A 27,749-nucleotide genomic window follows, 5' to 3' on the forward strand; every position below is an offset into this window, starting at 1 on the left:
GTGCATTTGCCCCAGAACATGTGCAGGGTATATTGTAGAAGGGGCAAAAGAAATGCAAACATGCCATGCTACTTAATTAAAATGCTATTAGGGCTCCAAAGGGAGCCACAATAGGTTGGGTTTTCTTTTTCAGATTGCTGTGTGTTTTGGAAGCAGAAGTTAAAAGTAATCAAAACTCTGGTGAAAGTTGATTGTGTCCCTTTTAAGATAGAGTCTCTGAGCTGCTGATGGCTTTAAATCCAAAAGCAGGAAGTTTCTGTGAAAATGCAAATTACCTAAATGATAAAGGAAGGAAAGAACTAGCAGCACAAAGGAGCTGCAGATAAAGGACATACCTGGTCAGCAAACAAATTGTCTAAATAAAAGGCATGGGATAACAAGATAATTTTAATAAATTTAATGATAATAAGTATCCCTGTAACAACGTATAGTGTGTATGATTTTTGGAAAAATCCTTTAAGGTCGTATGGTAATGATGCTTCTCAGTTATTACCTGTAAATAAAACTTAAAGCTTAACACAGCAGGAAAAACATTATAAACTTGGTCTGCTGTATAAGAAGGAAAACTCAGGGATTTAATGACTAAACAGTGGGATAATTTCCCCATAACCCTTAAAAGATAAAAGCCATTGAAACCTGGCCTGCCTATAGAACAAAAACAGGAAAATATGGGGGCAATTTCTCTGTTTTGCCTGCAATCAGCAAGGGTATTTGTAAAAGAAATATTTTAAGCAATAATCTGCCACCCCAAAAGGGGTAGAAACATGTTCTTTTTGTCTTTCAGAAAATCAGGAAAAGCTGCCAGCTGAAAAGCAACCCAATACCATGAATCTACTGTCACAATAGAAATTGTGTTCTGTGTTCTATGTTTTGTCTTGTGTTTTGTGTTGTTGCTAGCACTGTTGTGTGTTTAAAAAAAAATACTGAAGACCTGCAGGAACTTAAAAATAAATTAAGCTTTCTGTCCCAGCTACAGGACAGCCTGATACAAAAACAAGTACATGCCAATGTAGACTTGGTCCAAATTGGTCTGGGTAACCTAAAAGGCCGATGGAATCTTTAGTAATGGCTTAATACTACCACATGGCTTATCCATAAAAAAAATATATATATATTAGAAATAGGAAACTACACAGCCATAGCTATGGGATGCACTGAAATGCAGATACTTGCACTAGCTACTTTGGAACACAAAATGTTCTGGGTCATATTGGGAAATATTAAGGGTTTGATGCATTTGTTAAAAAAGAAAGAGATCATTGTTTGACACTTATCAATATGAATGGATGCAATATGTTTCCACTATTGTAAACCAGACTTGTTAATGGGAGAAATTGTTGTCAAAATTGCACACCAACAGTCCCTGGAGGCAAAGGTATTGAAGGTTAACCCACTCCCCATATTACACATGGGATCCTTTTGGCTACCCTGGACCTTGAGCCAGTGGGCTGGGGAGGGAGGGAAGCTATTGGACACTAGAGGTTGTACCGAATGGACTCCTCAAAAGTGGGTGTGCCTCACCTTGCCTGTTGCCCCAGAACCTTATAGTAAAGATACATCACTAGGATCATGTATGTGGCATGAATTGGAATCACAAACTCAAATTGCCTCACAGTACTTTCTCTTGAATAGGCTACATAGAAAGTGACACTGACGATTATAAATCTTAGTGTCAAAAGGGGGATTATGTTGGATCATATTAAAGAAGTTCTGAATTAAAATCACAAATGAGTTTGATTCCCCATAGTTCAAATTCCAGGGTATTACTAATTAAGAGGTCTCTTGGTTTTTGGTACTCTTTCTCTCCCTCTATGTGTGAAACTTGCAAGCTGCTAACTGTGTTAGTACATTCTAAGACAGAGTCTGTTCTCAAAGCAGTTCACAGAGAGAGAGACTCAAAGCAATACCCTAACAACAGAAACAGCACCCAGAGACTTTCATGCCCTTTTGTTGTATTAACCATTGTGATTAAAATAGAGATAGAGGATGTATGTGGATGGATGCTTGGTGTGGATAATAACTGAATGATCAGGGAGGTGCCAGCCTAAGAATCCAGTGTCCATTGACTGAAGAAGGCGTCAAGTGGAAATAACCAGAGGACCCCCACCCCCGGAGGGCAGACTGGAATCCACCCAACAGCCTCAAGAATGGGAGAACCAAAGAACGAGATAACATCTTGGAGCCGTCAGGAATGTGCTATCTGCTGATTGATTCAGCAACAGCATGATGAAGCAATTCCCATAGACTGGCATAGGAAGAAATTCCTATAAAAATAGACTCTAAAAAGTGAGAACTTTGGGGTCTGATTCTGAAAGCCAACTTCCAGGAGCATCAGATGAGCATCTGACAAGGCCCTGCTCCCTCCTCATGTCCAGGCCACCTGGCCAGTGGCTTGGCATGAGCAACTCTAAGGCTGGTAACTATGATAACAACCTTGCAGAACCTGTGTGTGTGGGTGTGTATGTGTGTGTGTGTGTGTTTGTATGAATGAATGTGAGAATAAATATGAGATTGAATGGAATGTTATAGCTATAACTAACTGCTTACTATGATTCTTTCTGTATTCACAATAAATGTGGTATTTTGCCTTTTTCCCTTTAATAAGATCCTGCTGGTTTTTATTTTATTGGTACAACAGTATAACGGTACTAACACCTCCTTATCCCTACCGGCAATACCTCTCCTGATGCATCCCAAGACCGCATTAGCTTTTTTCACGGCCATATCACATTGGCGGCTCATAGTCATCCTATGATCAACCAGTACTCCAAGATCCTTCTCCTCCGTTACTTCTAATTGATGTGTCCCCAGCTTATAACTAAAATTCTTGTTATTAATCCCTAAATGCATGACCTTACACTTCTCACTATTAAATTTCATCCTATTACTATTACTTCAGTTTACAAGGTCATCCAGATCCTCCTGTAGGATATCCCTGTCCTTCTCTAAATTGGCAATACTTCCCAGCTTTATATCATCCACAAACTTTATTAGCACACTCCCACTTTTTGTGCCGAGGTCAGTAATAAAAAAATTAAATAAGATTGGTCCCAAAACCGATCCTTGAGGAACTCCACTGGTAACCTCCCTCCAGCCTGATAGTTCACCTTTCAGTAGGACCCGTCGTAGTCTCCCCTTTAACCAATTCCTTATCCACCTTTCAATTTTCCTATTGATCCCCATCTTATCCAATTTAACTAATAATTCCCCATGTGGCATGGTATCAAATGCCTTACTGAAAACTAGGTAAATTAGATCCACTGCGTTTCCTTTGTCTAAAAAATCTGTTACTTTCTCAAAGAAGGAGATCAGGTTGGTTTGGCACGATCTACCTTTTGTAAAACCATGTTGTATTCTGTCCCATTTACCATTGACTTCAACGTCCTTAACTACCTTCTCCTTCAAAATTTTTTCCAAGACCTTGCATACTACAGATGTCAAACTAACAGGCCTATAGTTACCCGGATCACTTTTTTTCCCTTTCTTAAAAATAGGAACTATGTTAGCAATTCTCGAATCATACGGTACAACCCCTGAGTTTACAGATTCATTACAAATTCTTGCTAATGGGCTTGCAATTTCATGTGCCAATTCCTTTAATATTCTTGGATGAAGATTATCTGGGCCCCCCGGTTTAGTCCCATTGAGCTGTTTGAGTTTCATTTCTACCTCAGATATGGTAATATCTACCTCCATATCCTCATTCCCATTTGTCATCCTACCATTATCCCTAAGATCCTCTTTAGTCTTATTAAAGACTGAGGCAAAGTATTTGTTTAGATATTGGGCCATGCTTAGATTATCCTTAACCTCCACTCCATCCTCAGTGTTTAGCAGTCCCACTTCTTCTTTCTTTGTTTTCTTCCTATTTATATGGCTATAGAACCTTTTACTATTGGTTTTAATTCCCTTTGCAAGGTCCAACTCTACTTGACTTTTAGCCTGTCTCACTTTATCCCTACATGTTCAGACCTCAATAAGGTAGCTTTCCTTGCTGATCCCCCCCCATCCCCCATCTTCCACTCCCTGTATGCTTCTGCTTTTTCTTAATCACCTCTCTGAGATGCTTGCTCATCCAGCTGGGTCTACAACTCCTGCCTATGAATTTTTTCCCCTTTCTTGGGATGCAGGCTTCTGATAGCTTCTGCAGCTTTGATTTAAAATAATCCCAGGCCTCCTCTGCCTTTAGATCCATACGTTCTTCAGTCCAATCCACTTCCCTAACTAATTTCCTTAATTTTTGAAAGTCAGCCCTTTTGAAATCAAAACCCCTAATTGCAGATTTATTTTTGTTAATCCTTCCGTTCAGTTTGAACTGAATTAGCTCATGATCACTTGAGCCAAGATTATCCCCTACAACCATTTCTTCTACGAGGTCCTCACTATTCACCAAAATCTCTCTCAAAAGTTTAAGACGTTAGTCCTAACACATATTTGTCACACATTTCTTGTGCAGGACAAGATCTTACTTGATCTTGGAGCTACAAACAAATAGTTTTAACTGCAGTAAAACAAATACTGCAGAAAAGCATAAAGGAAAAAAATCCCATTCTCCCTGTCCAAGTGTAATGAAAAAAAAAATCACAGTGTATAATATATACCATGCAAACGCCCACTTTGCCCTCAGGCAGCGCCTTTCACCCAAGGATCTCAAACCAATTTATAAAGGTTAATGAATTAAGCCTTAACAGTCCTACAGGATAATATTATTACTGCTATTTTACAAATATGTAAATTGAAGGACAGAGAGGGTAGAGCTCAAATTTTTAAGTGGCTTCTAATTTTGGGTCTTTGTGTTTCTGAATGCCCAACTTTAGACACTTCCCAGTGTCTGATTTTCAGAGGAGATAAACACCTATCACACCACTGGGAACTGCAGATGCAACTTTCTGAAACTCGGGCCACAGGGACTCAATTCTCCACTGCTGTGCACCTTGTGAATTTTTTTGTATCTGTGCAAAATAGGTTCAAAACACTCCCATTTGTATCAGTGAGGGGAGAATTCTGAATTGGTAGTGTTTTATATCCGCTTTGCATGGGTGTGAATGATTACATGAAGTGCCAGATGGGGCGAATCAGGTCTGAGGGCTGAGATACACAAAGGAGCCCTAGAGAGCTAGGTGACTTTGGGGGGGAGGGATAGCTCAGTGGTTTGAGCATTGGCGTGCTAAACCCAGGATTGTGAGTTCAATCCTTGAGGGGGCCATTTAGGGATCTGGGGCAAAAATTGGAGATTGGTCCTGCTTTGAGCAGGGGGTTGGACTAGATGACCTCCTGAGGTCCCTTCCAACCCTGATATTCTATGATTCTATGACTTTCCCTGGGAGTTAGGTGCCTAACTTCATTAGGTCCCTTTGAAAATCTAAACCTCAAAGTCTAAAGGTGGATACCCAAAATTACAAACCACTTTTGAAAAACTGACCCGTGGTGAGTTGCCCAAGGTTATTTTGTAAGTTACTGGGAGAGGAAGGACTAGAAAAAATGGTTACTTTGGTTCTTTGAGATGTTCTGTCCATGAGATCCCACTCATGGTGTGCAGGTGCCCTATGCACTGGAGATGGGGCAGGGATGGAGACTGAAGTGGCACATACATCCTTGGCTGGGTCCAAAATTTCTTCATTTATAGGCATGGCAATGCAACCTTGAGAGACTGGTTGTAAGACATCAAATTGTTTACATGCTTTCTAAAGAGGAATTTCAAGACTTCTGCCATCTTTTTGAGGTTGTCTTTAAATGCCCTACAGCCCTCAGTGACATCAGGGGCAGATGAAACCATTTCTTCATCCAGAGAGGAGGGTGAAAAATATAAAGGCATTGATGGATCCTCTTGTCAACCCATGTCCTCTCCTTCATTCTGAAGTTGCTGCTCCTCTGGAATGACATCCTCTCTGAGGCTCTTGAAGGAGGAAACTAGAAGTGGTCCAGATACTGAGTATGCCCATGAATGCTTGTGTGGCCGGGTCTAGAAGCCATAAGAATACATTATATTTGACCAATGAGGTGGGATCCAAGAATGGGAATTTCAAGTACATGACTTCTGTAGAATTGGATTGTGATGAGAATCACTTTTATAAAAGTCCCTGTCTCTAGAGCGACCAGGAGAAAAGGTTCCTGCTGGAAGAGGCCAAGGAAGAGGATGATGAAAATCCCTCAATCGGAAGATTCATTCATTCATAGATTCCAAGGCCAGAAGGGATCACTGTGATCATCTAGTTGGACCTCCTGTATAACACAGGCCATAGAACTTCCCCAAAATAATTCCTAGAGCAGATCTTTTAGAGAATCCAACCTTGATTTAAAAATTGTCAGTCATGGAGAATCCACCACAAGGCTTGGTAAATTGTTGCAATGGTTAATTACTCTCATTGTTGAAAAATCACACCTTATTCCCAGTCTGAATTTGTCTAGCTTCAACTTCCAGCCATTGGATCATGTTAGACCTTTCTCGGCTAGATTGAAGAGCCCATTCTTAAATCTCCGTTCCCCATGTAGGCACTTACAGCCTATAATGAAGTCACCCTTTAACCTTCTCTTTGTTAAGATAAATAGGAGGAGCTGAGATCTTGGAGATTCTGAGGTGGGCTCCCAGATTTTCTCAGAGTCTCAGGTGAAGAGAGATCTGCATTACCAGTACCCAAGGTGGATTTTGAGATTGTAAACAGTGGAGAGTAGACTCCACTTCAAGTGGTCTCTGAGTTCCGCTCGGGCAGTGCTGGACACCTCCATTGAAACGGTCAGTACCAGAAATCTGTGCACTGTGGAAAGTGGTACCGAGTGAATCGGCACCGGGTGAGTCAGTGCCAGTGTGCTGGCTGGTGCCACCGGATTTTTAAATTATCGATACCCCAGATGAGACTGAAACAAACAGCCTCATGATCCTCAGTGTCAATAGTTGCTCCAAGGGAACGATTTTTGCTTGGTGAGGATTGGTGCTGAGTTCGATGACATATCATATACCGACTTCCCCGATGCAGAACTAGTCGAGTCTATAGTGATCTATGGCTTTTTCTTACTCAGTACCAGAGGTGTGGACTGGCGCTGAGAAGCAGCTGTGCTTCTGTCTTCCACAAACAACAGGGGTGCCTCACTGCTCCGAGGGCTTCTGAGATACAGTCTTTGAGCTCTTGGATGAAGCATGAGCTCTCTTCAATCCCCAAGAGCCCAGAGCAATGTCTCTTGTAGATGGAGAACTAGAAGCATGAGGTTTTAAGGAAGGGGCAGGCACCTCTTCTCTCTGGATCACTCCCAAATCAGACACTTCCCTCACAGACTTTTCCATCCCAAAAAGTCTCAGATGGGCCTCCCTTGAGTTTTGGGTGTGTTTTGGGCATAACCGATTAGTTGCACACGTTGTGGGGATAGGGATCTCCCTGAAACAAAAGGAACACTGATTGTGTCTGTCAGTCAAGGGAATTGCCGGGTCTCATGTTGGGCGACCTAGGTTTGACCATGAGGCTGATAACCCCGATACCAGTAACTCTAATCTAACTCTAATAGAAAACTATAGATACTTTTTTCCACCAGCCTAAATGAGTAAACTATAACCAGCAACAATAAAATAAGTACAGTCACAATGGTAAACACTATGTAGCAAGCCTACCTTGAGCAACTGTGGGGACACTGAGGTTGTTCCAACTTGCTGCCAGTGGTGGAAAGAGGGAACTGAGGAGCATCTGGGATCGCTCCTCTCTTTACACCCTTGGGAAGGGGAGGAGGAGGGCAGGTGGGGAACGCACACAGCCCCTACAGATAATGCTGGTGAAAACATTATCAGCTCCTGCCTGTAGGATGCCTGTGCACTATGAGTGGGATCCACATGGACAAATACTTGAAGAAGAACCTAGGAGTCTGACTAGGGTTGCCAATTTATGTTGGCTGTACTCCTGGAGATTTCATCACATGACATACTCTTTAATTAAAGAGTAAACTTTAATTCCTGGAGGCTCCAAGCCAATCATGGAGGGTTGGCAACCCTAATCCAGACTTCCAGTCCCTGATTTAGACACTCAGTTCATAGACTTTAAAGCCAGAAGGGAGCTGTGATGAGGCATATGCCCTACGCTGGCAAATGAAAGGTTAACCTGGGGTGGGGGTAGCAGTGGTGGGGTTAGGCTCAATTCAGTATCAGGCCCAGTTGAGGAGGAGGATAGGGCTCCATGAAGACAGGCCTGAATCAATGCAGGGGAAGACTCTGGAGTCAGGAGGCTGTGGGAGAGGCTGTTAGGGGCTCTCCTTAGTAGTGGACTAGGGAAGAAGCTACACATGGAGACAGAACTCCAGAGTGGGAGTAATGGAGGCTGCAGCCCTATGAGAGACACTGATAACTAGGGGGGAATGCCTGCAATGCTGTGTCTTGGCTCAAGGGGGCACCCCAGCAATGAGTTCCCCCCCATTAGAGGACCATTATGATAATTTAGTCTGATCCTGCATAACACAAGACACACACCATTGACTTTCATCCAATTGGTCCTACACTGGGTCTCATCACTTGTGGTTGAATGTTCCCACACAGTATGCAATGTAAAACGTTGGCCACTTTGAACAAGTCTGAACATCCACGACAACAGCCGGAGTTGGCCCAAATGTTTTATTCGCAGCTAAGTTTCAGGCTGGAAAGTCATTTGCTTTGGCCCCCATCCCATCCCTCTCTGCCTACCTTGGGTTTCCAGCAGCTGCTACTGTATAATAAGTCCTTTCTGTTAACATATGCCAGCAATGCTCTCTCCAACCATTCGCTCCCACAGTGTGGCAGGAAACCTATTTGTGTCTAAAGTGTTTAGTCTTGTGCCTGCAGTAGATCCTAAACACCTTAGGGCAGAGACTGTCTCTAGATATTTGTGAAGTGCTGAGCGCTCTATTGATGTTCAATAAATTACACTAATTAAGCCCAAGTGTCTTTTCAAAGCCCAACCCCCCCCCCAAAAACAAACCACAGCCTAAGTGAGCATTAGGGCTCTGAGGGGTTTGTTTAATATTCGATAAGTTGAGTGAAACATGCACCCTGCCATGGCTAAAAGCTTGTGAACTCTGATTCCCTGGAATGCTTTCCACTATCTGACAAGGACAGGCATGAAGCTGGTGTCCCTAGTGCTCTTCTATTAGACACAACCTGGCATGCCAGGCAGTTAATGTTCTCCCAGGTGCATAGTGCAACGGAACTATTTTTGGCAGGTTAGCCCTACATCTCTACCTGTGTTTTAACTGCCAGATAAAAAGGAGGGTTGTTGTTCTTAGGAGATCATGCGTGTAAAACCATTGTGAAGACAAGGCACTGTGGTTTTACAATCAGGTCAACCCAGGGCAGGGGGCATAGTGCTGATGATGGCTGGTGACAGCATGGGAAACATTGTAAGTGCCTTGTCTCCCCTCAGGATTTAACAGCAAGATAACTAGAACACGTTTGCTATCTCCGTGTTAAAAATACCGCACTTTCTGTGTCATTGAGGACCAAGTCCCTCTCTCTCACTTTCCATGGATGCTGCTTAGCACAGGTGCCAAATCCGTGGGAGCTCTAGGGCTCAAACACCCATGGAAAAAAGACAGCGGGTACTTAGCACCCACCAGCCACAGCTGACCGCCAACCAGGTGTGCGGTGGCTGGTGGGAGGAGCCTGGGGGCGGGCTGAGAGGAAGGAGCAGTGGGGTCTCAGAAGAGGGGGCAGAACGGGAGTGGGAACAGGCGGAGTCAGGGCGGGGCTTCAAGAGCAGAGTAGCAGCAGGAGTAGGCGAAGCAAGGGCGGGGCCTCGGGGAAAGACGTGGAGTGGTGGTAGGGCCTTGGGCGGAGCACCCATGGGGGGGAAAACGTCAGTGCCTGTAATGCATAGGCACACACCAATGGGTACAAACAAGTTTAATCTGTAGAAAACTGTCAATTTTCAGGGACTTACAAGTCCGACTGCTGCTGAGACTAGTCTGAAGTTGGGATGGTTCCCAGCAGCTTTTCCGGAGCAAGTCTCACTAAGCCATTCCCCTCCGCTGCTGGAAACACTCTCTGGTCCCCTGCCTGTGCTCCCGCTTCCCTTTCCCCCCTACTAGTGCATTCCGATGCCCATGATAGATCCCAGGGATGGGCAGCGCAGGTCACACGGATGGGCTTATGGTAGCTTCTGCACAGTCACTTCATAGAGAGCAGTAGATCCATTTCGTTGTTGCCTTAAATCAATAATGCCACTGCCTCTCTGTAAGCCTAGGTTATACAGAAGTCCCTGGCGATGCTCTGAACATAAGCATTGTCCTAGCAGTGCAGGACAACTGGCCCAAACAGCAGTTCGGTGCCTATGGGCTTGTCTACACTCAAAATGCTACAGCGACATTACTTGAGCTGACCAGATGGGGTCTCCCGTTGGTGTAGGTAATCCACCTCCCTGAGAAGCAGTAGCTAGGTTAACAGAAGAATTCTTTCATTGACCTAGCGCGGTCTACTGTAGGGATTAGGTCAGTTTAACTATGTTGCTCTGGAGTGTGAATTTTTCATGACCTAAATTTTTAGTGTAGAGCAGGCCTCAGTTCCGTTTCTGCCTCTACCATCGATTCCTTTTGTTACTTAATCTCCCTGGCCTGATCAGGAATATACTTAACTTTAATGGGATTTAAGCATGGGTTTAAAATTAAGCCCATGCTTAACTGCTTTCCTGAAGAAGGGCCTTAATTCAGTCTGTAGAGAAGAGATAATAATTATGTCTTGTTTACTTTAGAGTAATAACTTCAGAACAGTGACTCACTCATATGTGCAACATGTGGCAGAATAGGGTCCTGATCTTGGTGTAGCTTCCAGTCTCTCCTGTAAACTCCAGAATCACAAAGACTGCAACCTATATGTTCATCTTCATTTAAATTGGAATTAATTGTCAAAGATGTATATGGGTGATCAACAGGCTGTACAAGCCTTTAACATTTCCAACAGAGTATGAAAGAGCCATGACTATGATGTCATAATCACAACCTCTCTTGTGTATTATTGTTGACAAAGCCCACTATATCTCAGTGCTTAAATAACAATGAGCTAAGAACACAGATGCCTCATTGGCAGTCACCTGAGATTTCCCATCAACCCACTGGTGCATTAACTCTTTCTCAGTGATATGGCGTTTCGATCAACTTGAAAATATTTATACACAACACCTCCAGATGTTTTCCTCACACACACTTAGATTCTTATGGTACAAATATACTTTGGTTTTAGTCCTTTCTCACAGTGATCTTTCAAGGGCATCGTAAGTTGGATATCAGGTTCAGGTGGGGAGAAAAAGGAGGCAGTAGCTGATCAAGACGTCTGCATTTTGTGTAGCAATTTCTTTGTATGCTGCACATAAACGATACAGTATACAGAGAAAGGAGTGTTGTTCAATAGATGTAGCACTTGGCTGGGGGGTCAGTTTTCAGTACTTTTCTCAGCAACCATGTAAGGATTCATAGGACTAGAACCCAGGTCCACAGAGCCTGGAACAACTGAGGTGCCTTTGTTGCCACCAGATCACATAGAATGCTAGCCAAGGAGCACTGAGGAATTAGGCGCCCCGGGCCATATCACTCAAACAGGCCAGAGCAACAGCACCCTGTGGCTTCTGATTGGCCAATGGTCAGTATTTAACCCTGAGGGTGGTGTAGGAAGTTGTCTGGGTAACATGCAGACTTCTGGCTAGCTGTGATGCCAGGCCGCACCTTGCTTTCTGATCTCCAGTCTCTGGCCCCAACCCGATTCCAGCCTGATAACTATCTCTGATTCTGACTCTTTCCTGTTGATCCCAGCTTGCTGACTACTGCCTTGTGGCCATCCTTGACTTGTGGCCATCAGCCCAGCTGCGGCTGCTAGGCCAGACTGCCTGTGCCCTAGTCTCTTACAAACCATGGGCAAGTTACGTTACCTTCTCTGTGCCTCAGTTTCCCCACATGTAAAATGGTGCTAATGATACTGGCCTTCCTCGGTCAAGCACATTGAAACCTATACATGAAAAGTGCTAAGTAGTATTATTTATTAATTGACACTAGAACATACCATTTGAACATCTGTGTTGGGAGAATTTATGATCAAAGTAGTTAAGGACTCCGGAAAGTTTTCTCTAGATCTCCTAGACCTCATGATGTGTCTGTCAGGCTGAAAGTACAGGACAACCTTACACCCACAATGCTATATAACACCTACGTGTGCTTCATACATATTGATTCATCCTGGACTGAAAGGAAAGCAATAACAACACCACCTAGCTCTTATCTAGTGCTTTTCATCAGTAGATCTCACAGCATTTTACAAAGGAGGTCAGTATCATTATCGCCAATTTACAGGTGGGGAAACTGAGGCACAGAGCAATGAAGTAATTTGCCTAAGGTCACCCAGCAGGCCAGTGGAAGAGTTAAGACTAGAACACAGGTCTCCTGAGTCCTAGAGGCTGATGCTCTAGCTAAATAACACAAGCTCAACTACTGTCAAAGGCATTTTGATAGAAATTACAGAAATTAACCAGACTCTGTTTAAATAACTGTGTTTACAGCTGTGAAATCCCTGGGGCCTGATTCTGATCTCACAGTAGTTTTGTGACCGGGGTCCCAGTGGGGAGCCAGCTGTGGTCACTCAGGGTGAACTGCAAAGAATGGGGCAGACAATGCCCATAAAGCTGGTGGATATTCCAATACTTAGATTCACCATGCCAGTATAAAACAGCTTCTTTATTACTTTACTGATTACTCAGAAGTCCAAACAACACAGTTCCCTTAAAGTGATCCAGCCTCAGGCCTCCATCTAGGTACCCACGTCAAATATGATGAAAATTTCTGAAAATCTTATCTCATCATATAAAAGAAAAGGTTCTACCAATCCCAAAGGATCGGACACGTTACCTCCCAGGTTAATGAATATTCCAGATCTTACCCAAATACACGCTACAGCCAATTCTTATTAACTACACTAAAATTTATTAAAAAACAAAAAAGAGAGAGTATGGTTAAAAGATCAATATACAGACAGAAAGGAGTTCAATTCACTGAAGTTCAGATTCACAGCATAGATGGTGAGCTTTGTAGTTGCAAAGAGTTCTTTCAGAAACAGTTCATAGGTTATAGTCCAATGTCCAAATATCACATTCAGGGCATACCAGCATAACTGGGACCTCAGTCTTTGCAACTCAAGTTTTTCCGATGAAGCGTAAGCTGATCAGAGATGACAGAATCCGGACCCAAGGATCTTTTATACAATTGCATGTCCTTTGACAAGATGGAGTTCAAAAGGTAATTAGGATGACTTTTAAAGAGGTCCATCACCGGTACTTAGCTATAGAATTAACATAAGGCCATTTGCTTGTTCCTCCACCATTCACACTACATTTCAAAGACAGATGAATACTGAGATATCCCTTGTTTACAATTCATTTAAATGCTAGGATCTTCTTTTGACCTCTGAATTATCAGAATACAGCATAGACAGGGCTTGTTGATTACATTGTCCACCCTACTCATACATATGTAAATACACAAAAACACAATATTATCTCCCCACATGTCTTTTGAAGGTTATTTATTTTGCAGGATGTTTAACCTCTTCTAGCCATGCTTCACAAGTGTAAAACCACTGAAGTCAATGCAGTTACACTGGTGTAACATGAGTGCAAGTTGAGATTTGAATCAGTTCCTAAATTCCACAAGGAATCCACAGTCTCACCACAACTCTGCATGCTCGTGAGCAATCTCAGCAGAATGGGACAGTGACTGAATATGCCTGAAGCCTGGACTATTCTCATGCCATACTTGGTCCACTGCAGTCAGGACAGAGGCATGTTGCTAGGGCAACATAGGGGAAGCCTGTACTGCTGCTAGCATTCTATTGCATTGTTCAGTCACAGAGACCGTCACCTGTCACTGGTTTCTCTCATACAGCTTGTATTTATACGTTTGGCAAACTGCCAATGATCTGCCGGTGGCAGCTAGACCTAACAGCACCCCCAGTTTAAAGATGACCAACAAAGGGGAAAAATCAAGGGGGTCTTTGATCCTTTTTGATATATAAATATGGTCTGAGCAACATGTGTGTGGCAGGAGAGAAGTGGGCAGTTAAGGGTTTTAGGTGGTGTTTTTCCCCTGTGGTTTTATATATATATATATACTAGAAATTCAGAGCTGGTCTACTCTGGACAACTGAAGAACTCATAGATTTCTGACAGCAGAGATACTGTCTGCTTAAGTTAAATCTGATTAATTGAGAGGGGGACAAGGTTTTTATTTACACTATGTAAAGCTCTTTGGTTATGTTAATACTTATTTCACTAAAACACTTGGGAGAAAAGCTGGTTTGTTAATGATGCAGAACCCTCGCCCCTTCCATTAAGGGCTGAAAAAGCATTCAATACATATCTTTGTGGCTCCCAACCAGTCCTCTGTCAAAACCAGGGATGACCAGACTTAATATTTCTGGTATTTTTAAGGTTAAAAAAGCAATAAGGGAGGAAAAAATACTTTACAGGCCATTTTTATACATAAGCAAAATAGCACAAACACAATTTTTAATCCCTTGCAAGTCACCTTTGAAGGAGACACTTGAGAACTTCTCCAGGAAAGTTCCTCAGCTATAGCATTTGCTTTTCTCTTTGGTCTGACATTTCCTAGTTATTCTGAGCTCCAGGACATGCTTGAAAGGTTGATCTTGTTTTCCCCAGGATTTTCTGGGCAAGGTGGATTAAGAACTTTTATGCAGCCTGCTAGAATCATAGATCCATAAGGTTAGAAGCGACCGCTAGGGCCATCTAGTCTAACCCCCGGCCAAGATTCAGGATTTGTTGTGGGACATTTGTTTGAGTGTCGAGGGCTGTTTATATGATTATTGTACAGAGGCTCTGGCAGTAAAGGCAGTCTATTCTGGATGTTTATCTTTGATCATTTTAAATTGTGGTTTAAGTGCCTAGAGTCCAAGCAGTTGTCTTTTATAAATGGAAAGAAATGAATGAATTTATGCCAATGGCCTTGCCCAGGTGTAAGTGAGTGCTGCATTTGAGGCCCTTAAGTTTCCAAAGTATGTTTTAATTACAAATGAGTAACAAAAGTGTTTAAAATCACTTCTGGGGGGTGGGGCGTGGTGGAGTATGGAGGAGGAATGTGCAAATATTTCCTTTTGGCAAGTGGGCCCAACTTGGTTTCAGCTTACTTATGCTTCCTCCATCCCCCATGATAACAGTTTGAAACATTTATTCACAGCCAGCTGTCTGTGTCTTTCAGCAAAACGCCCTATTTCCTCCACTCTTTGCTCCCTGAATTTTTCCCTCCTCTCCCCACTCCAGTAACTAAATATCAGCGTGAGAAAGCTGCACCCACTGTTCTCCTTGGATCTATTCTATTCGGATCTACAGAGGTTCATATACTGTCCTCATCACCTGAGCAGCTGACTATCCTTCTGGTAGCGCATCATACAAGGAGATTAACAAGGCTAAAGGAAATGAGCAGGAGTCACGTTGCAGCGACAGTCCTGCCACCCTTTTGCCCAACGCCATGTGAGCTCAGCTCTGCACCAGGATGGATGACACACACTTTCCCTCTCCCTCTGCTTGGAGGAGACTAGCTGCTCTAACTTCACCCAGTCCAGTGCTGCCCACTCATACTATGGTTGGCTCTGTGCAGGGGCACAAGGACATGGAGGGAAGTAAAGACTCCTTGCATCCCTCTCCCCTTTGCGCACTCACACAGGGCCAACCGCAGTCTGACACCCCTTATTCAAAGTTTCATCCAACTCATCTCCTTTTGGGTGGGAAATTGATTACAGGGGGCTCCTAAATGTATTCCAGAAAGAGGATTCTCTTCTCCCATCAAATCCTAGAAATTCTGCAATGTGTGCAGTGCCCGGTGGCTCTGATTTCAAGCCAGGTTTCATACAGTGAGAGGCAGTACTCACCTAATTACAGCAAACGCCCCTAATTTACAGTCCACCAAAAAGCTGGTTGCACATTTAACCATGGGAATCAGCTTCCAAGTGAAAGATCTTTGTTAGGTATAGTACAAAGGTTAAAACAGCTGATGGCATCAACAGAAGCTGGCAGAGTGTCACAAAGTCTGAAAGCGAAGGATATGCAGTTAAGACGTTGTAAAGTTGTATAACTGCATACTTGTATTAGATATCCTGTGAAATTATTTGAGGACTTCAATAAGCTCAGACAAAGGTGAGAGGTTTATTGCAAGAGTGGGTGGGTGAGATTCTGTGGCCTGCATTGTGCAGGAGGTCTGACTAGATGATCATAATGGTCCCTTCTGACCTTAATATCTATGTATCTATGTATAAATGTGCTATGTTGGGTAACATATTCAAGCAATACATAATTTACTTCTATGAATTTTGTTGTTGGTTTCTTTATGAAAATTAAGTTAAAAAAAAACACACCAATAAATAAAATGTCCCGACAGGTAGTCACACAGAACAGCTGAGGTAAGTTTGAGGGGTACAAGTAGAAGTCAACAGATTGAGATGTGGATGTGCACAAACACGGGTGCTAAATCTGATGTGGAACAGAGCTCCGTGGGCAACATCAGTTCTGCTGTGTCCAGGAGCACCAGCAGCTCCGGAACGTTGCTCTTGGCAAGCGCCATCAGACGTACATCTTTACAGTAACAGAGTCAACAACAGAAAAAGAAACTAGAATCTGATTCAGAGCAGCAAATACCCTAGCTGGCCATAGGGCTGCCTGAAGTCTGAACAGACCATAGCCCCAAGCCTGCAAGTTGCATATAGGGCATGCACGAGGTCATATCAGTATGTCACCTACAGCACAAATATATGTTACAATACACTGGTCACTGGTTCAACGTCAGGTACCCAGAATTCCCCAAGGCCCCCACATCAGCACCCATATCCGAATGCACGGCATGGGGAAAAATGCAAGATAAACCTGTGGATTTTCAGTCCTTTGGGAAGCACTTTCCTGGGTGATAGCCTCCTTAAAGGGGTGGAAAAGGGCTCCCACAGAATTCCTACGAAGGGCTCCTGCTGCCACCCCTGGTGGATCCCTTTTCCACCCCACTAAGGAGTCTTCCTAAACAGACAGCCCTATCCCAGTAGGCATTTTAGAGGACAATGCCTCAGCAGGGGACAACGGTTCCCAAAGCTCCCTGGTGCACAGGAGGAGTGTTCCCACTGTACCACCCTTTGGAACGGTGTAGCGTGGGCTCCCCTTGCAGACGACCCTGTTAGGCTGGCTGGGGGGTGGGGGGGAAGGCTGATGGCTCCATCTCCTCCCCTGCCTCACACACACACACTTTTGGGGTGATCCAATGCAAGGATGGGTTGGCAACTGAGGCTGGCCCAGGTAAGGGGCTACAAGGAGGGGAACAGTCCCAGTGCCCTGTTCCTTTTGTGCACAGGGTGCAGCCATGAGCTGGTCCTTTGGTTCCCATCCCGGTGCAGCTGCCCGGAGGACCGCACACGGGGCTAAAGCAGCGACGCCAACTCTGCAGGAAGGGCCTGGGCCTCCCCTCGTCCCCAGGCTCGGAGCTGGACCTTAACAGCAGCGCACGGGATCCCCCTCTTTCGGAGGCGCGCATAGGCTCGCTCAGGAGCGCACGGCTTGGCTCCAGGTGCCCCCGGGGCTCGCCGACTCCTCCTTCCCCCAGAGCGCACGTGGCCCGAGCGTACGGAGGTGGCTCCTTCCCAGTGCGCTCCCCTTCTAGGGCGCACCGCGCACCTGAGCCCCCCATCTGCAGCCAAGCTGGGCTGGCGGTGATGGTCTCCGCTCAGGACCGCGCGCTGGTGGGGCGGGCTCGTCCCCTGCCAGGAGCAGCCCCCGCCCCCTTTGCCGACCCCCAGCCCCTGCGCTCCGGGGGAAGAGGAGGAGGAGCGGCTGGCAGGCTGCGCTCTCTCGCTTACCTTGCAGCGCGGCCGAGCTGGTGCCGGAGGACAGGAGCCCGATGATGCCGCAGAGCAAGAGCAGCAGCCGGGCCATGGCATGGGAAGAGCTAGGGAAGGGCGCCAGCCTCTCCAGGACGGGGGCGCAAGGTCAGATCCCCGGCGGCGGCGGCTGGGGCCGGGACGGAGGCAGCTTCATTAGGGGATCAGGCTGGGCACGTTTCAGTCCCGAAAGGCACCTGAAAGGGGGGCATGTGAGTGAGGGCGCAAAGTTCCGGCTCGGTGGATCCGCCCCAGGCGCCTGGAAAAGTCTGCAGAAGAGTTTGGGGAAACTAATTCAAGTGGACTCGGCGCCTTTCGCTTTCGGTTTCAGCATTGAAGTCGCAGCAGCTGGGTCAGGGGCATTTGTCAGCGAGGGGGGAGGGGACACTTTGGCTCTCAGCAGCCCAAGGGATAGTGACCCCTGGTTCCAGTCCTCCGGCACCCCCCGGATAGGGCGACACGTGGTCCCAACCCTTCGGCACCTGGGTGAATCCAAGTTACCTTCCTTCCAGCACCTAGAGGGGAAGAAAAGGAAGACTTGTGGCGAAAGCTCATGCTCAAATAAATGGGTTAGTCTCTAAGGTGCCACAAGTCCTCCTTTTCTTTTTGCGAATACAGACTAACACGGCTGCTGCTCTGAAACCTAGAGGGGAAAGTGACACGTGGATCTAAGCATCTGGTGCGCAGAGGGAGGGCTCTGGCAACCCTAGCTCTCTTGCTAGCTTTTCCTAGGGTCACACTATTATTTTCTGGGTGTTGTTCTCTCACTCCCCCCCCCCCACCCATCAAATTACCCAGTTGAACCCTCCACCCACTGGGCAGACTCTATGGGGGAATAAAAAACCCCTCTGGGTGGATCAGCTGATTCAGGCTCAGGGGATTCAGGCTTCTGCCCTGAAAAATCACTGTGTGTAGATGTTCAGGCTAGGGCTGGAGCCCAAGCTCTGGGAGTTGAGACCCTGTGAAGAGGGAGGGGCCCAGAGCTCGGCCCCAAGCCCAAATGTCTATGGAGATTTTTAGCCCTGCAGCCTGTCGATGATGGTGCCCCCAATGTGGACATGATCTGTCAACAGAGCCTCTGGGATCCTGAGTCAGCTGACTTGAGCCAGACACCGGCTGATTCTTTGGTTCAGGTGTGATCCCTTAACTGTTTATTAAAAGCATTTTCAATGGGAGGAGTCCTTCATATGTGCAATAATTTGAACAAGGTTTTAACTCAGCCCCTAAAAAGGTTTCACCCAGCTCATAACAAAACTAAAAGTTAAAGCATATGTAACCCTTCTGCCAAGTGAAGCCTGCAGCAGCCAGGGCCGGGTTCAATATCTAGAGGTTTCTTTTCAACAGTACAACACAGAACCAGCTTCAGCCCCCACCCAGTAACCTGGGACAATTACACACCACCCCTTGGCACCTCTGAGAGGCAGTACTTCCCCACTCATAAGCACAGTCTGAGTGTAGCAAAGAAATTTTTAATGAAAGGAGAAAAGTCATCCAACGTTAATTAGGGAAAATGCAACAAGCAGGATTCATAATCATAACCCTGTGAGCATGACACCCACCCCAGAGTGCGTTGGGCAGTGTCTTCTGCTTCAAGTTCTCGAGTTCTACAACCAGAAGCTCCTTTACTGTGCCCCTCTGCTCCTTCACCATGTCCCAGTCCCAGTGGTTGTCCTTGGTCAGAGAGGACCCAGGGTTCAGAGATGCATCTGCGTGAGACAGCTCAGTGGTTTGAGCATTGGCCTGATAAACCCAGGGTTGTGAGTTCAATCCTTGAGGGGGCCATTTAGGGATCTTGGGCAAATATTGGGGATTGGCCCTGCTTTGAGCAGGGGATTAGACTAGATGGCCTCCTGAGGTCCCTTCCAACCCTGATATTCTATGGCTCTATGAGAGTTTCATACATATAAAACCTAAAAGTGATAATATTACAGTTCACCTCCCCCCCCCAGGAAAGAAGGCACCTTGTGTGATGCATGGCTAGAAAGGGTTAAACAGCTTGCAGGCTGAATGACCCAAAGCCCACCTTTAAAGTCATGTTAGAAAGGTATGCAAATAATAATTAGGGCCATTCATGCTAAATAGGCTAGAACTTTGAAATGCAAACCTATATTGTTAGAAGTAATACTCATTGTGTATATCTAATAAAGCCTTGTCTACACTACCAAGTTTTGTCGCCAAAAACTGCCTTTTGGCGACAAAAAAGCAAGAGCGTACACACTACAGTGGGACTTTTGTCACGAAAAATGCCCAGTTTTGGCGACAAAAAACTTCCACCCCTACGAGAGACTTTTGTCTTTTCCCTTCCCTTTATTGTCGACAAAGAGCCAGTGTAGACACTGCTGATTGTTTTGTCGACAGAACTGGCTTCCACCAGTATCCCACAATGCCTGCCCCCATTGCTCTGCTCACTCGTTTTGATCTCTGCTTCCCTGCAGGCATGCGCCCCTCCCCTTTCAAAGCTCCAGGAAGTATCTGTGTGCTGCTCCCTTTGGGGAACAAACAAAGAGCAAATCATTGGAATGCTCCTGTTCTGCCCTGCACTAGGAACACATAGGGCCGCCCAGAGGATTCAGGGGGCCTGGGGTCTTCGGCGGCGGGGGTCCTCCCACTCCGGGTCTTTGGGGCACTTCGCCGAAGACATGGAGTGGAAGGACCCCTGCCGCCAAATTGCTGCCAAAGACCCAGAGCGGAAGAAGCACCCCGAGTGTGTTCGGCGGCACTGAACGACCCCCCCCACTGCTGAATTGCCACCAAAAACTCTCGTGGGGGCCCCTGCAGGGCCCAGGGCAAATTGCCCCACTTGCCCCCAGGCAGCGCTGGGAACACAGCAGCAGACAGACCGCTGCTGGAGCCGGAGGGGGACAGACTGCTGGGCTGCTTTGCCATTCCTCAGCAGGGAGAGCTCACAAAGCTACTCATGATGCTGCTCTCGGCAACCGACGGGGCTGTGGAAGATTTCGGAGAGAATCCCAAGATGCGCAACGATCAGTTCTTCCTTCCCACAACACTGCACTGTGGGATACATACCCATGGTGCATTGCTCACACTGTCGATGATGGTGCCTCCAATGTGGACATGATCTGTCAACAGAGGGAGCAGGTGTGAACACCCTTTGGCGATTTTTGTTTTGTAGACTTTTGGGTGTCAACATAGCTTTGTCAACAAAACTTGGGTAGTATAGACAAGCCCTTAGATGCTACCCCTAAAAAGACAGTTCCTGTCTGTCACTATAACTATTGATTCAGAGCTCAAAAGGGAATATTAACATTTGGATGAATATTGGGTAAAATAATGTCATTGTCTTTATGTTTCTTTGAAGTTTGTGATAAATTGCCCTCTGTTAATTTGTGTAACTAATTACTGGTGGTGTTTAAAAAGTAAAAGGTTACATCAAAAGCCTATTGTTTAACCAGGACTGCATGGTCAAGTGGATGCTAGGACGTTGTATAAAAAGACCCTTGGGTCCTGATCCTGTTCATCTCAGATCTGCTTAAGCTTCATCAGGAGAAGTTTGAGTTGCAAGACTGAGGTCCCAGTTATGCTGGTACACCCTGAATATGAGATTTGGACATTGGACTATACCCTATGCACTGAATTCTAAAGGAACTCTTTGCAACTACAAAGCTCACCATCTCTGCTATGAATCTGAACCAAAATGGATTGAACTCATGTCTGCATATATATTGATCTTTTAACCATACTTTTTCATTTGTTTTTTAATAAATTTCAGTTTAGTTAATAAGAATTGGCTGTAGCATGTATTTGGGTAAGATCTGGAATATTCATTAACCTGGGAGGTAACGTGTCCAATCCTTTGGGATTGGTAGAACCTTTTCTTTTATATGATGAAATAAGATTTTCAGAAATTTTCATCATATTTGACGTGGGTACCTAGATGGAGGCCTGAGGCTGGATCACTTTAAGGGAACTGTGTTGTTTGGACTTCTGAGTAACTAGTAAGGTAATAAAGAAGCTGTTTTATGCTGGCTTGATAAATCTAAGTATTGGAATATCCACCAGCTTTTTGGGGTTTGTCTGCCCCATTCTTTGCAGTTCACCATAATTGAATGACCAAGGCCGGCCCCCACTGGAACCCCGGTCACACGTTGCTTGCTCCACCATCCGAGCACTTGCTTTGGCTCTCCCACCAGCTGCGGCACCTCATTGCCTCACCAGCCACTCTTTCCGCTCATCAGCCATTCATTCACCAGCCAACTGTCATCACCTCCTATAACCTCTGCACATCAGTCTCTTAGTACTGTAATTTTCAGGTCTTTGCAGGCTGAGTAGAAACCCTACCCCATCTCAAATTATTTTAATTCTCTGTGATTTTTAGCTCTTACTAGGTTGGGCAGAAACGCAGTCCCTCCACAACTGATTTCAGCTCTGATTGAGCATTTAAAATAACAAAGAGGCTCCTAGTGGCCACACCTTCTGCTTGGGACACCTATACACACCCCTCTTACTTTCACAGGGCTCTGCCATTCAAGCCCCTGGCTTAACGAGGTCCTTTCAGCTGAGCGTGATCCTCTCATTTGAGGCAGGTTAAGCACAGTTTTGCTCCCCTTTATTCATACAATAATGACAACAATATTGGAAACAGTCTTTCACTACCCTTGCATTCAGTACTAAAGTGATTTGTGACCCAACACCAGTCAAAGTTGATTACTTTGAGTAACACCGCTTTAGCTGCTGGATATCTAAGCAGAATAGTTGTGTTCATGTAAATACAGTTTGCTCCTGAAGTCTCCCGTCTCCCTCCCACCCAACTAGCTGTCAGGGGAGAATTCATTCAGATCCTGCTTACACATAAATAGAATAAAAGCACTGAGTTAATAGGAACACTGAGCAGTTTAACAGGAGTTTTTGTCACACTCTTTTAACAGCCCCACCCGTCCGGAAGACAGAGGGCTGGGAGCCTGGTATCACCCTACTCTCTAGGTGCTAGGAGGTTGGGTCTGTTACCTAAAGAGAGTTTGGGGCTGTAAGTTAAGAAACTGTTCCTTTTGCTCTAGGTTCCTTCTGCACTCAGAGACACAGGACTTTGTTCTTTCTTTTTAAATAAACACAACTACATCAAAGAAATATCTATCACCAGTTTAAACTCTCAACTGGAACAGCCCTAGGGACCAAAAATGTGACCAGTTGCACAGATCTAAAAAGGGTGACAGTATTGTGCCCTATATTCTTTCCTACCCACCAGCAAATATTTTAATTCGGGATGGACAAACTAGTTCAGCTACAGTAAACTAAAGATTAACCTGAACTTTTGCCTAGCACATGAATCAAAAGGATTGATAATTTTTGAGCAGTTTATGTTTAATGTGCATTTCCCTCTTAATTTCCTGTTCTCAAGAGCAGAAGTGAAGATAATGCTATATTGCAAGATAAACAGTTCTTTCCCATTTCTGACTCTGACAATCAAGAAGTGGTTAAAGCCCATGTTTCTTAGTTTACCATAGCTAGTTCATAGTGGTGTCCTTTGGATTTGAAAAGTGTGGTATGTGAAACCAAATGTTGAACAGTTACAAAACCAAGCTTATCATACCCTACATCAGCCTAGACCTAACAAGTAAACACAGAAGAGAAAATTCAGGAGTGAAACAAGAACCTGGAAGTTGACACATTAAATGCATCTGCGGTGTTTGTCTCACCAACACACATTTAAGATCACATAGCTACAATTACAAAAAGTCAGGAAATGCAAAAGATAAGTCGCAGACCAACTGCAATGCAGAAAAGACCTGCATGTTTTCCCTCCACTCACCTACCACAGAATGGGCAGTAGATTCAGTCTCCAAAACCCATGAATCTTGGTATGGCTCCTGGAAGTCCATGACCCATGCAGAGGCCCTGTCTCACAGTGCTTATGTGGTACCCTGCTCTCTCCTTGGTTCTTCTCTGAGAGTCATATTTCTAGGAACTTCTCAGTCCCTGCGTTTCCCCTCAAGGATGACTGTACAGCACAGGGAGAGTTCCTGGCAAAGCTGTGGATCCTTATGGATTTGGTGGATGGGGGGAATAATTCATATCTCTAAGATTTAGGGCTGGTCTTTTAAATTCCACCCTCTACAAATTATGACCTGATATTTGGTGATGGTGTTTAGATGGTTTTGTTTATTTTTCGCCATTTTGATTTGTAAAGAACAAGTAGGTCGCCATGTTGAACAGCCTTCTTGTTGTCTTCAGGAAAGAAAAGGCAGGAAATCTACTAGCTAGTTGCTAGGCAACAGAAGGATTGTATAGGCTGGAAACGAGCAGGAAGGCATTGCTTCTCCTTTTGCTCTTGCCTTGGAAGGAAGGGAAGTGGTCAGACACTAGTTATCATAGAATCATAGAATATCAGGGTTGGAAGGGACCCCAGAAGGTCATCTAGTCCAACCCCCTGCTCAAAGCAGGACCAATTCCCAGTTAAATCATCCCAGCCAGGGCTTTGTCAAGCCTGACCTTAAAAACCTCTAAGGAAGGAGATTCTACCACCTCCCTAGGTAACGCATTCCAGTGTTTCACCACCCTCTTAGTGAAAAAAAATATCCGCCTAGATAACAACTCACCTCGCAAGGGAAAAGATTTAGATTATTGTTTGGGTTTATTATTTGAAGGGAAGCATACATCTATCCATGGGGTTTTACCTCAAGTGGTTAGGGCTATCACCCGCAGACAGGACGTCGCAAAGGGGTTAGGGTGGGAAGTTAGTTAGGCGTCTCGGCTGAATCATCGTTGTTCGTTGCCATTCTCCACTGCAGTAGCTGTTCCAGTGGTGATCGTGGTCTGGAGAGTTGTCGTCATCTATCAAGTCCCAGTCTCAGCAGCAGCTTCTGGACAGGGTATAGAGAGCAGTTATCACTCGTCCCGTTGTAATTCCTGTGTGAAAGAGTGCATGGTTGTTAATCTGTTCAGTTATTATTAATCCTTCCTCTCATTCCTTTGTTCATCCCATTCCTTTTTCCCCTAGTTAATAAAAGTTCGGTTGTTTCAGTTGTGGTTTTCTGTAATCATTTTATATAAGCTCTGATAGATGGGCTATACTGAGGGAATCTTGGGAGACTTCTGTTGGCTCCCCGCAGTTTTCTGAAAGTAGGGTCCTGAAATAAATGACAAAAACTAACAGTCTACCCTGAAAACTTACATCAGCATAGCTACATCTCTATGGGGTAAATCCACACTCCTGAGAGATGCAGCTATGTCAACCTAATCCCTGTTGTAGACAACGCTAGGTCAACAAAGAGTTCTTCTGTCAACCTAGTTACTGCCTCCCTGGGAGATGGATTAAGTACAACAATGGGAGAACCCCTGCCATCGCTGTAGTGAGTGTCTACACTTAGAAACTCTACAGTGGCACAGCTGCCACTGTAGCACTTTAGTCTTACTCCCTGCTCACAGAAGGAAAGGATGCAGAGTGGAGGGAGGAATGCTGCACAGATGCCACGCATCCACACACACGTGGTCTATGAGCTGCGGGATTTTCATCCTTGGAGAATGATTCCAGCCTATGGTTCTGTCATAAATATAAAGGGAAAGGTAAACACCTTTAAAATTCCTCCTGGGCAGAGGAAAAACCCTTTCACCTGTAAAGGGTTAAGAAGCTAGGATAACCTCACTGGCACCTGACCAAAATGACCAATGAGGAGACAAGATACTTTCAAAAGCTGGGGGGAGGAAGAAACAAAGCCTCTCTCTCTGTCTGTGTGATACTTTTGCCGGGGACAGAACAGGAATGGAGTCTTAGAACTTAGTAAGTAATCTAGCTAGGTATGTGTTAGATTCTGATTTCTTTAAATGGCTGAGAAAAATAAGCTGTGCTGAATGGAATGGATATTCCTGCTTTTGTGTCTTTTTGTAACTTAAGGTTTTGCCTAGAGGGATTCTCTATGTTTTGAATCTAATTACTCTGTAAGGTATTTACCATCCTGATTTTACAGGGGTGATTCTTTTTACCTTTTCTTCTATTAAAATTCTTCTTTTAAGAAATTGAATGCTTTTTCATTGTTCTTAAGATCCAAGGGTTTGGGTCTGTGGTCACCTATGCAAATTGGTGAGGATTTTTATCAAGCCTTCCCCAGGAAAGGGGGGGTGTAGCATTTGGGAGGATTTGGGGGGGAAAGACGTTTCCAAACGGACTCTTTCCTAAGAATACCAGTTAGACGTTTGGTAGTGGCACGAAAGTGCAAGGGCAAAAGGTAAAATAGTTTGTTCCTTGGGGAAGTTTTAACCTAAGCTGGTAAAAGTAAGCTTAGGAGGTTTTCATGCAGGTCTCCACATCTGTACCCTAGAATTCAGAGTGGGGAAGGAACCTTGACAGGTTCCAACACTTTTATCAACTTTAAAGCCAAAATGCGGGTAATTTCTACGTCACTTATTTCTTAATCAAATAAACAAAACCTAATAAATTCAGTGAGAGTCTCATGAGGTATGACGTGCAGATTTCAGCCTGAAACAGAGGAGATCCTTTCCTAAAATTCTATGGCCCATGTGTTCCCTCTTTAAAATCAATGCATTCTTGTAGCTTTCAATACTAGTCTGTTTGCAGTGTTGTAGCTTTGTTGTTTCATGCAGGATAGGTCCATCAATCAATGGCTATTAGCCAAGATGGGCAGGAATGGTGTCCCTAGCCTCTGTTTGCCAGAAGCTGGGAATGGGCAACGGGATGGATCACTTGATGATTTACCTGTTCTGTTCATTTCGTCTGGGGCACCTGGCATTAGCCACTGTCGGTAGACAGGATACTGGGCTAGATGGACCTTTGGTGTGACCCAGTCTGGCCGTTCTTATGTTCCTGTGTTCTTATTCCCAGGGTATGAGAGAGTCAAGGTGGGTGAGGCAATATCTTTTATAGGACCAACTACTGTTGGTGAGAGAGACAAACTTTCGAGCTCCACCGAGCTCTTCTTCAGGACCTGTATGGAGCTCACAAGCTTGTCTCTCTCTCCAACAGAAGTTGGTCCAATAAAAGATATTACCTCACCCACCTTGTCTCTCTCAGTACTAGGCTGTAACATTCATGGAATATGAGCACCCTACAGTGGCCAACACATAGTATCTCCCTTAAAGTCCCACAGAGGTAAAGCAAAGTCGGATTAGCCTAATTCAGAGTGGGTATATGAAGGAGGAAGTGAATTTGACCTGTCTCCAGCATCCAGTACCTATTGGTCTTTTACAGAATGATTTATTGATAACTTTTTCATTTGATCATATGCTAGATTTGCTCATCCTATACCCAAGGTCCTTGGGTTCCATTCTCCCATACAAGTGGGTCTCTTGCACATCTGATATAATGGTACATCTCTCATGGAAATGTGTATCCAGTGTGGGTCAGACTCAGTCTCCACTCTCCAAGCCTTGAGTCTCCACTAAGCAGCCCCAAGACTAGAAACTTAAGTTTGCATAAACTTGAGCATAAACAGCGATTACCACAACTTTAGAACCAGAAAACCAGCTGCTCCCTCCATCTCTTAGAAATGACTTAGTCCTGTGGCCTATACAAGACAAAATGACAGAACAGTCATTCACCCCTGGATAACAAATTCCATGTACCACCTTTACGATAATCAACAGTCACCAGGGCAGCATTTTGTGATGATCCAGCCTCCTCTGAAGTATAGCACACACTGCTGCTCTGCATGGTACCAAGATGCACAACAGGGAAGTTGTCCATCAGAGGACTGCATTTGGCATGCCACTGAAATCAACAAGATTCACAGCAACATGCAATGAAGACCTCAGATTTGAACACCAGCATCTTGGTAGGGGGAGGGGGCATCCTGTTTGTGGCTATGAACCTTGAAGTCTCTTTCTCTGATGGGTTGATGGTATTTTTTTTTTGTTAAGATAAAATTAGAACAAAGATGTTAAATTTGACAACAAAGCCCATCAGTGTTATTAATGCTCCCTAAGTCTC

General features: G+C 44.8%; 1 protein-coding gene across 3 annotated transcripts in view; it reads right to left on the reverse strand.

Moving 5' to 3' along the window:
- Positions 1 to 18,334, reverse strand: part of LOC140905480 (uncharacterized) — a 59,262-nt gene extending 40,928 nt beyond the window's left edge. For all 3 annotated transcript variants that reach the window (XR_012156864.1, XM_073328903.1, XM_073328902.1), the window contains exon 1: positions 17,831 to 18,334. Coding sequence is in view for 2 of the 3 variants with exons in the window: in XM_073328903.1 (XP_073185004.1) it covers positions 17,831 to 17,906 (76 nt within the window). In the remaining variant the exon portion in view is untranslated. The remainder of the gene's footprint in view (positions 1 to 17,830) is intronic.
- Between the last annotated feature and the right edge of the window lie 9,415 nt (positions 18,335 to 27,749).

This window comes from Lepidochelys kempii, chromosome 1 (assembly GCF_965140265.1).
Source record: "Lepidochelys kempii isolate rLepKem1 chromosome 1, rLepKem1.hap2, whole genome shotgun sequence".
In the NCBI taxonomy this organism is placed as follows: domain Eukaryota; kingdom Metazoa; phylum Chordata; order Testudines; family Cheloniidae; genus Lepidochelys; species Lepidochelys kempii.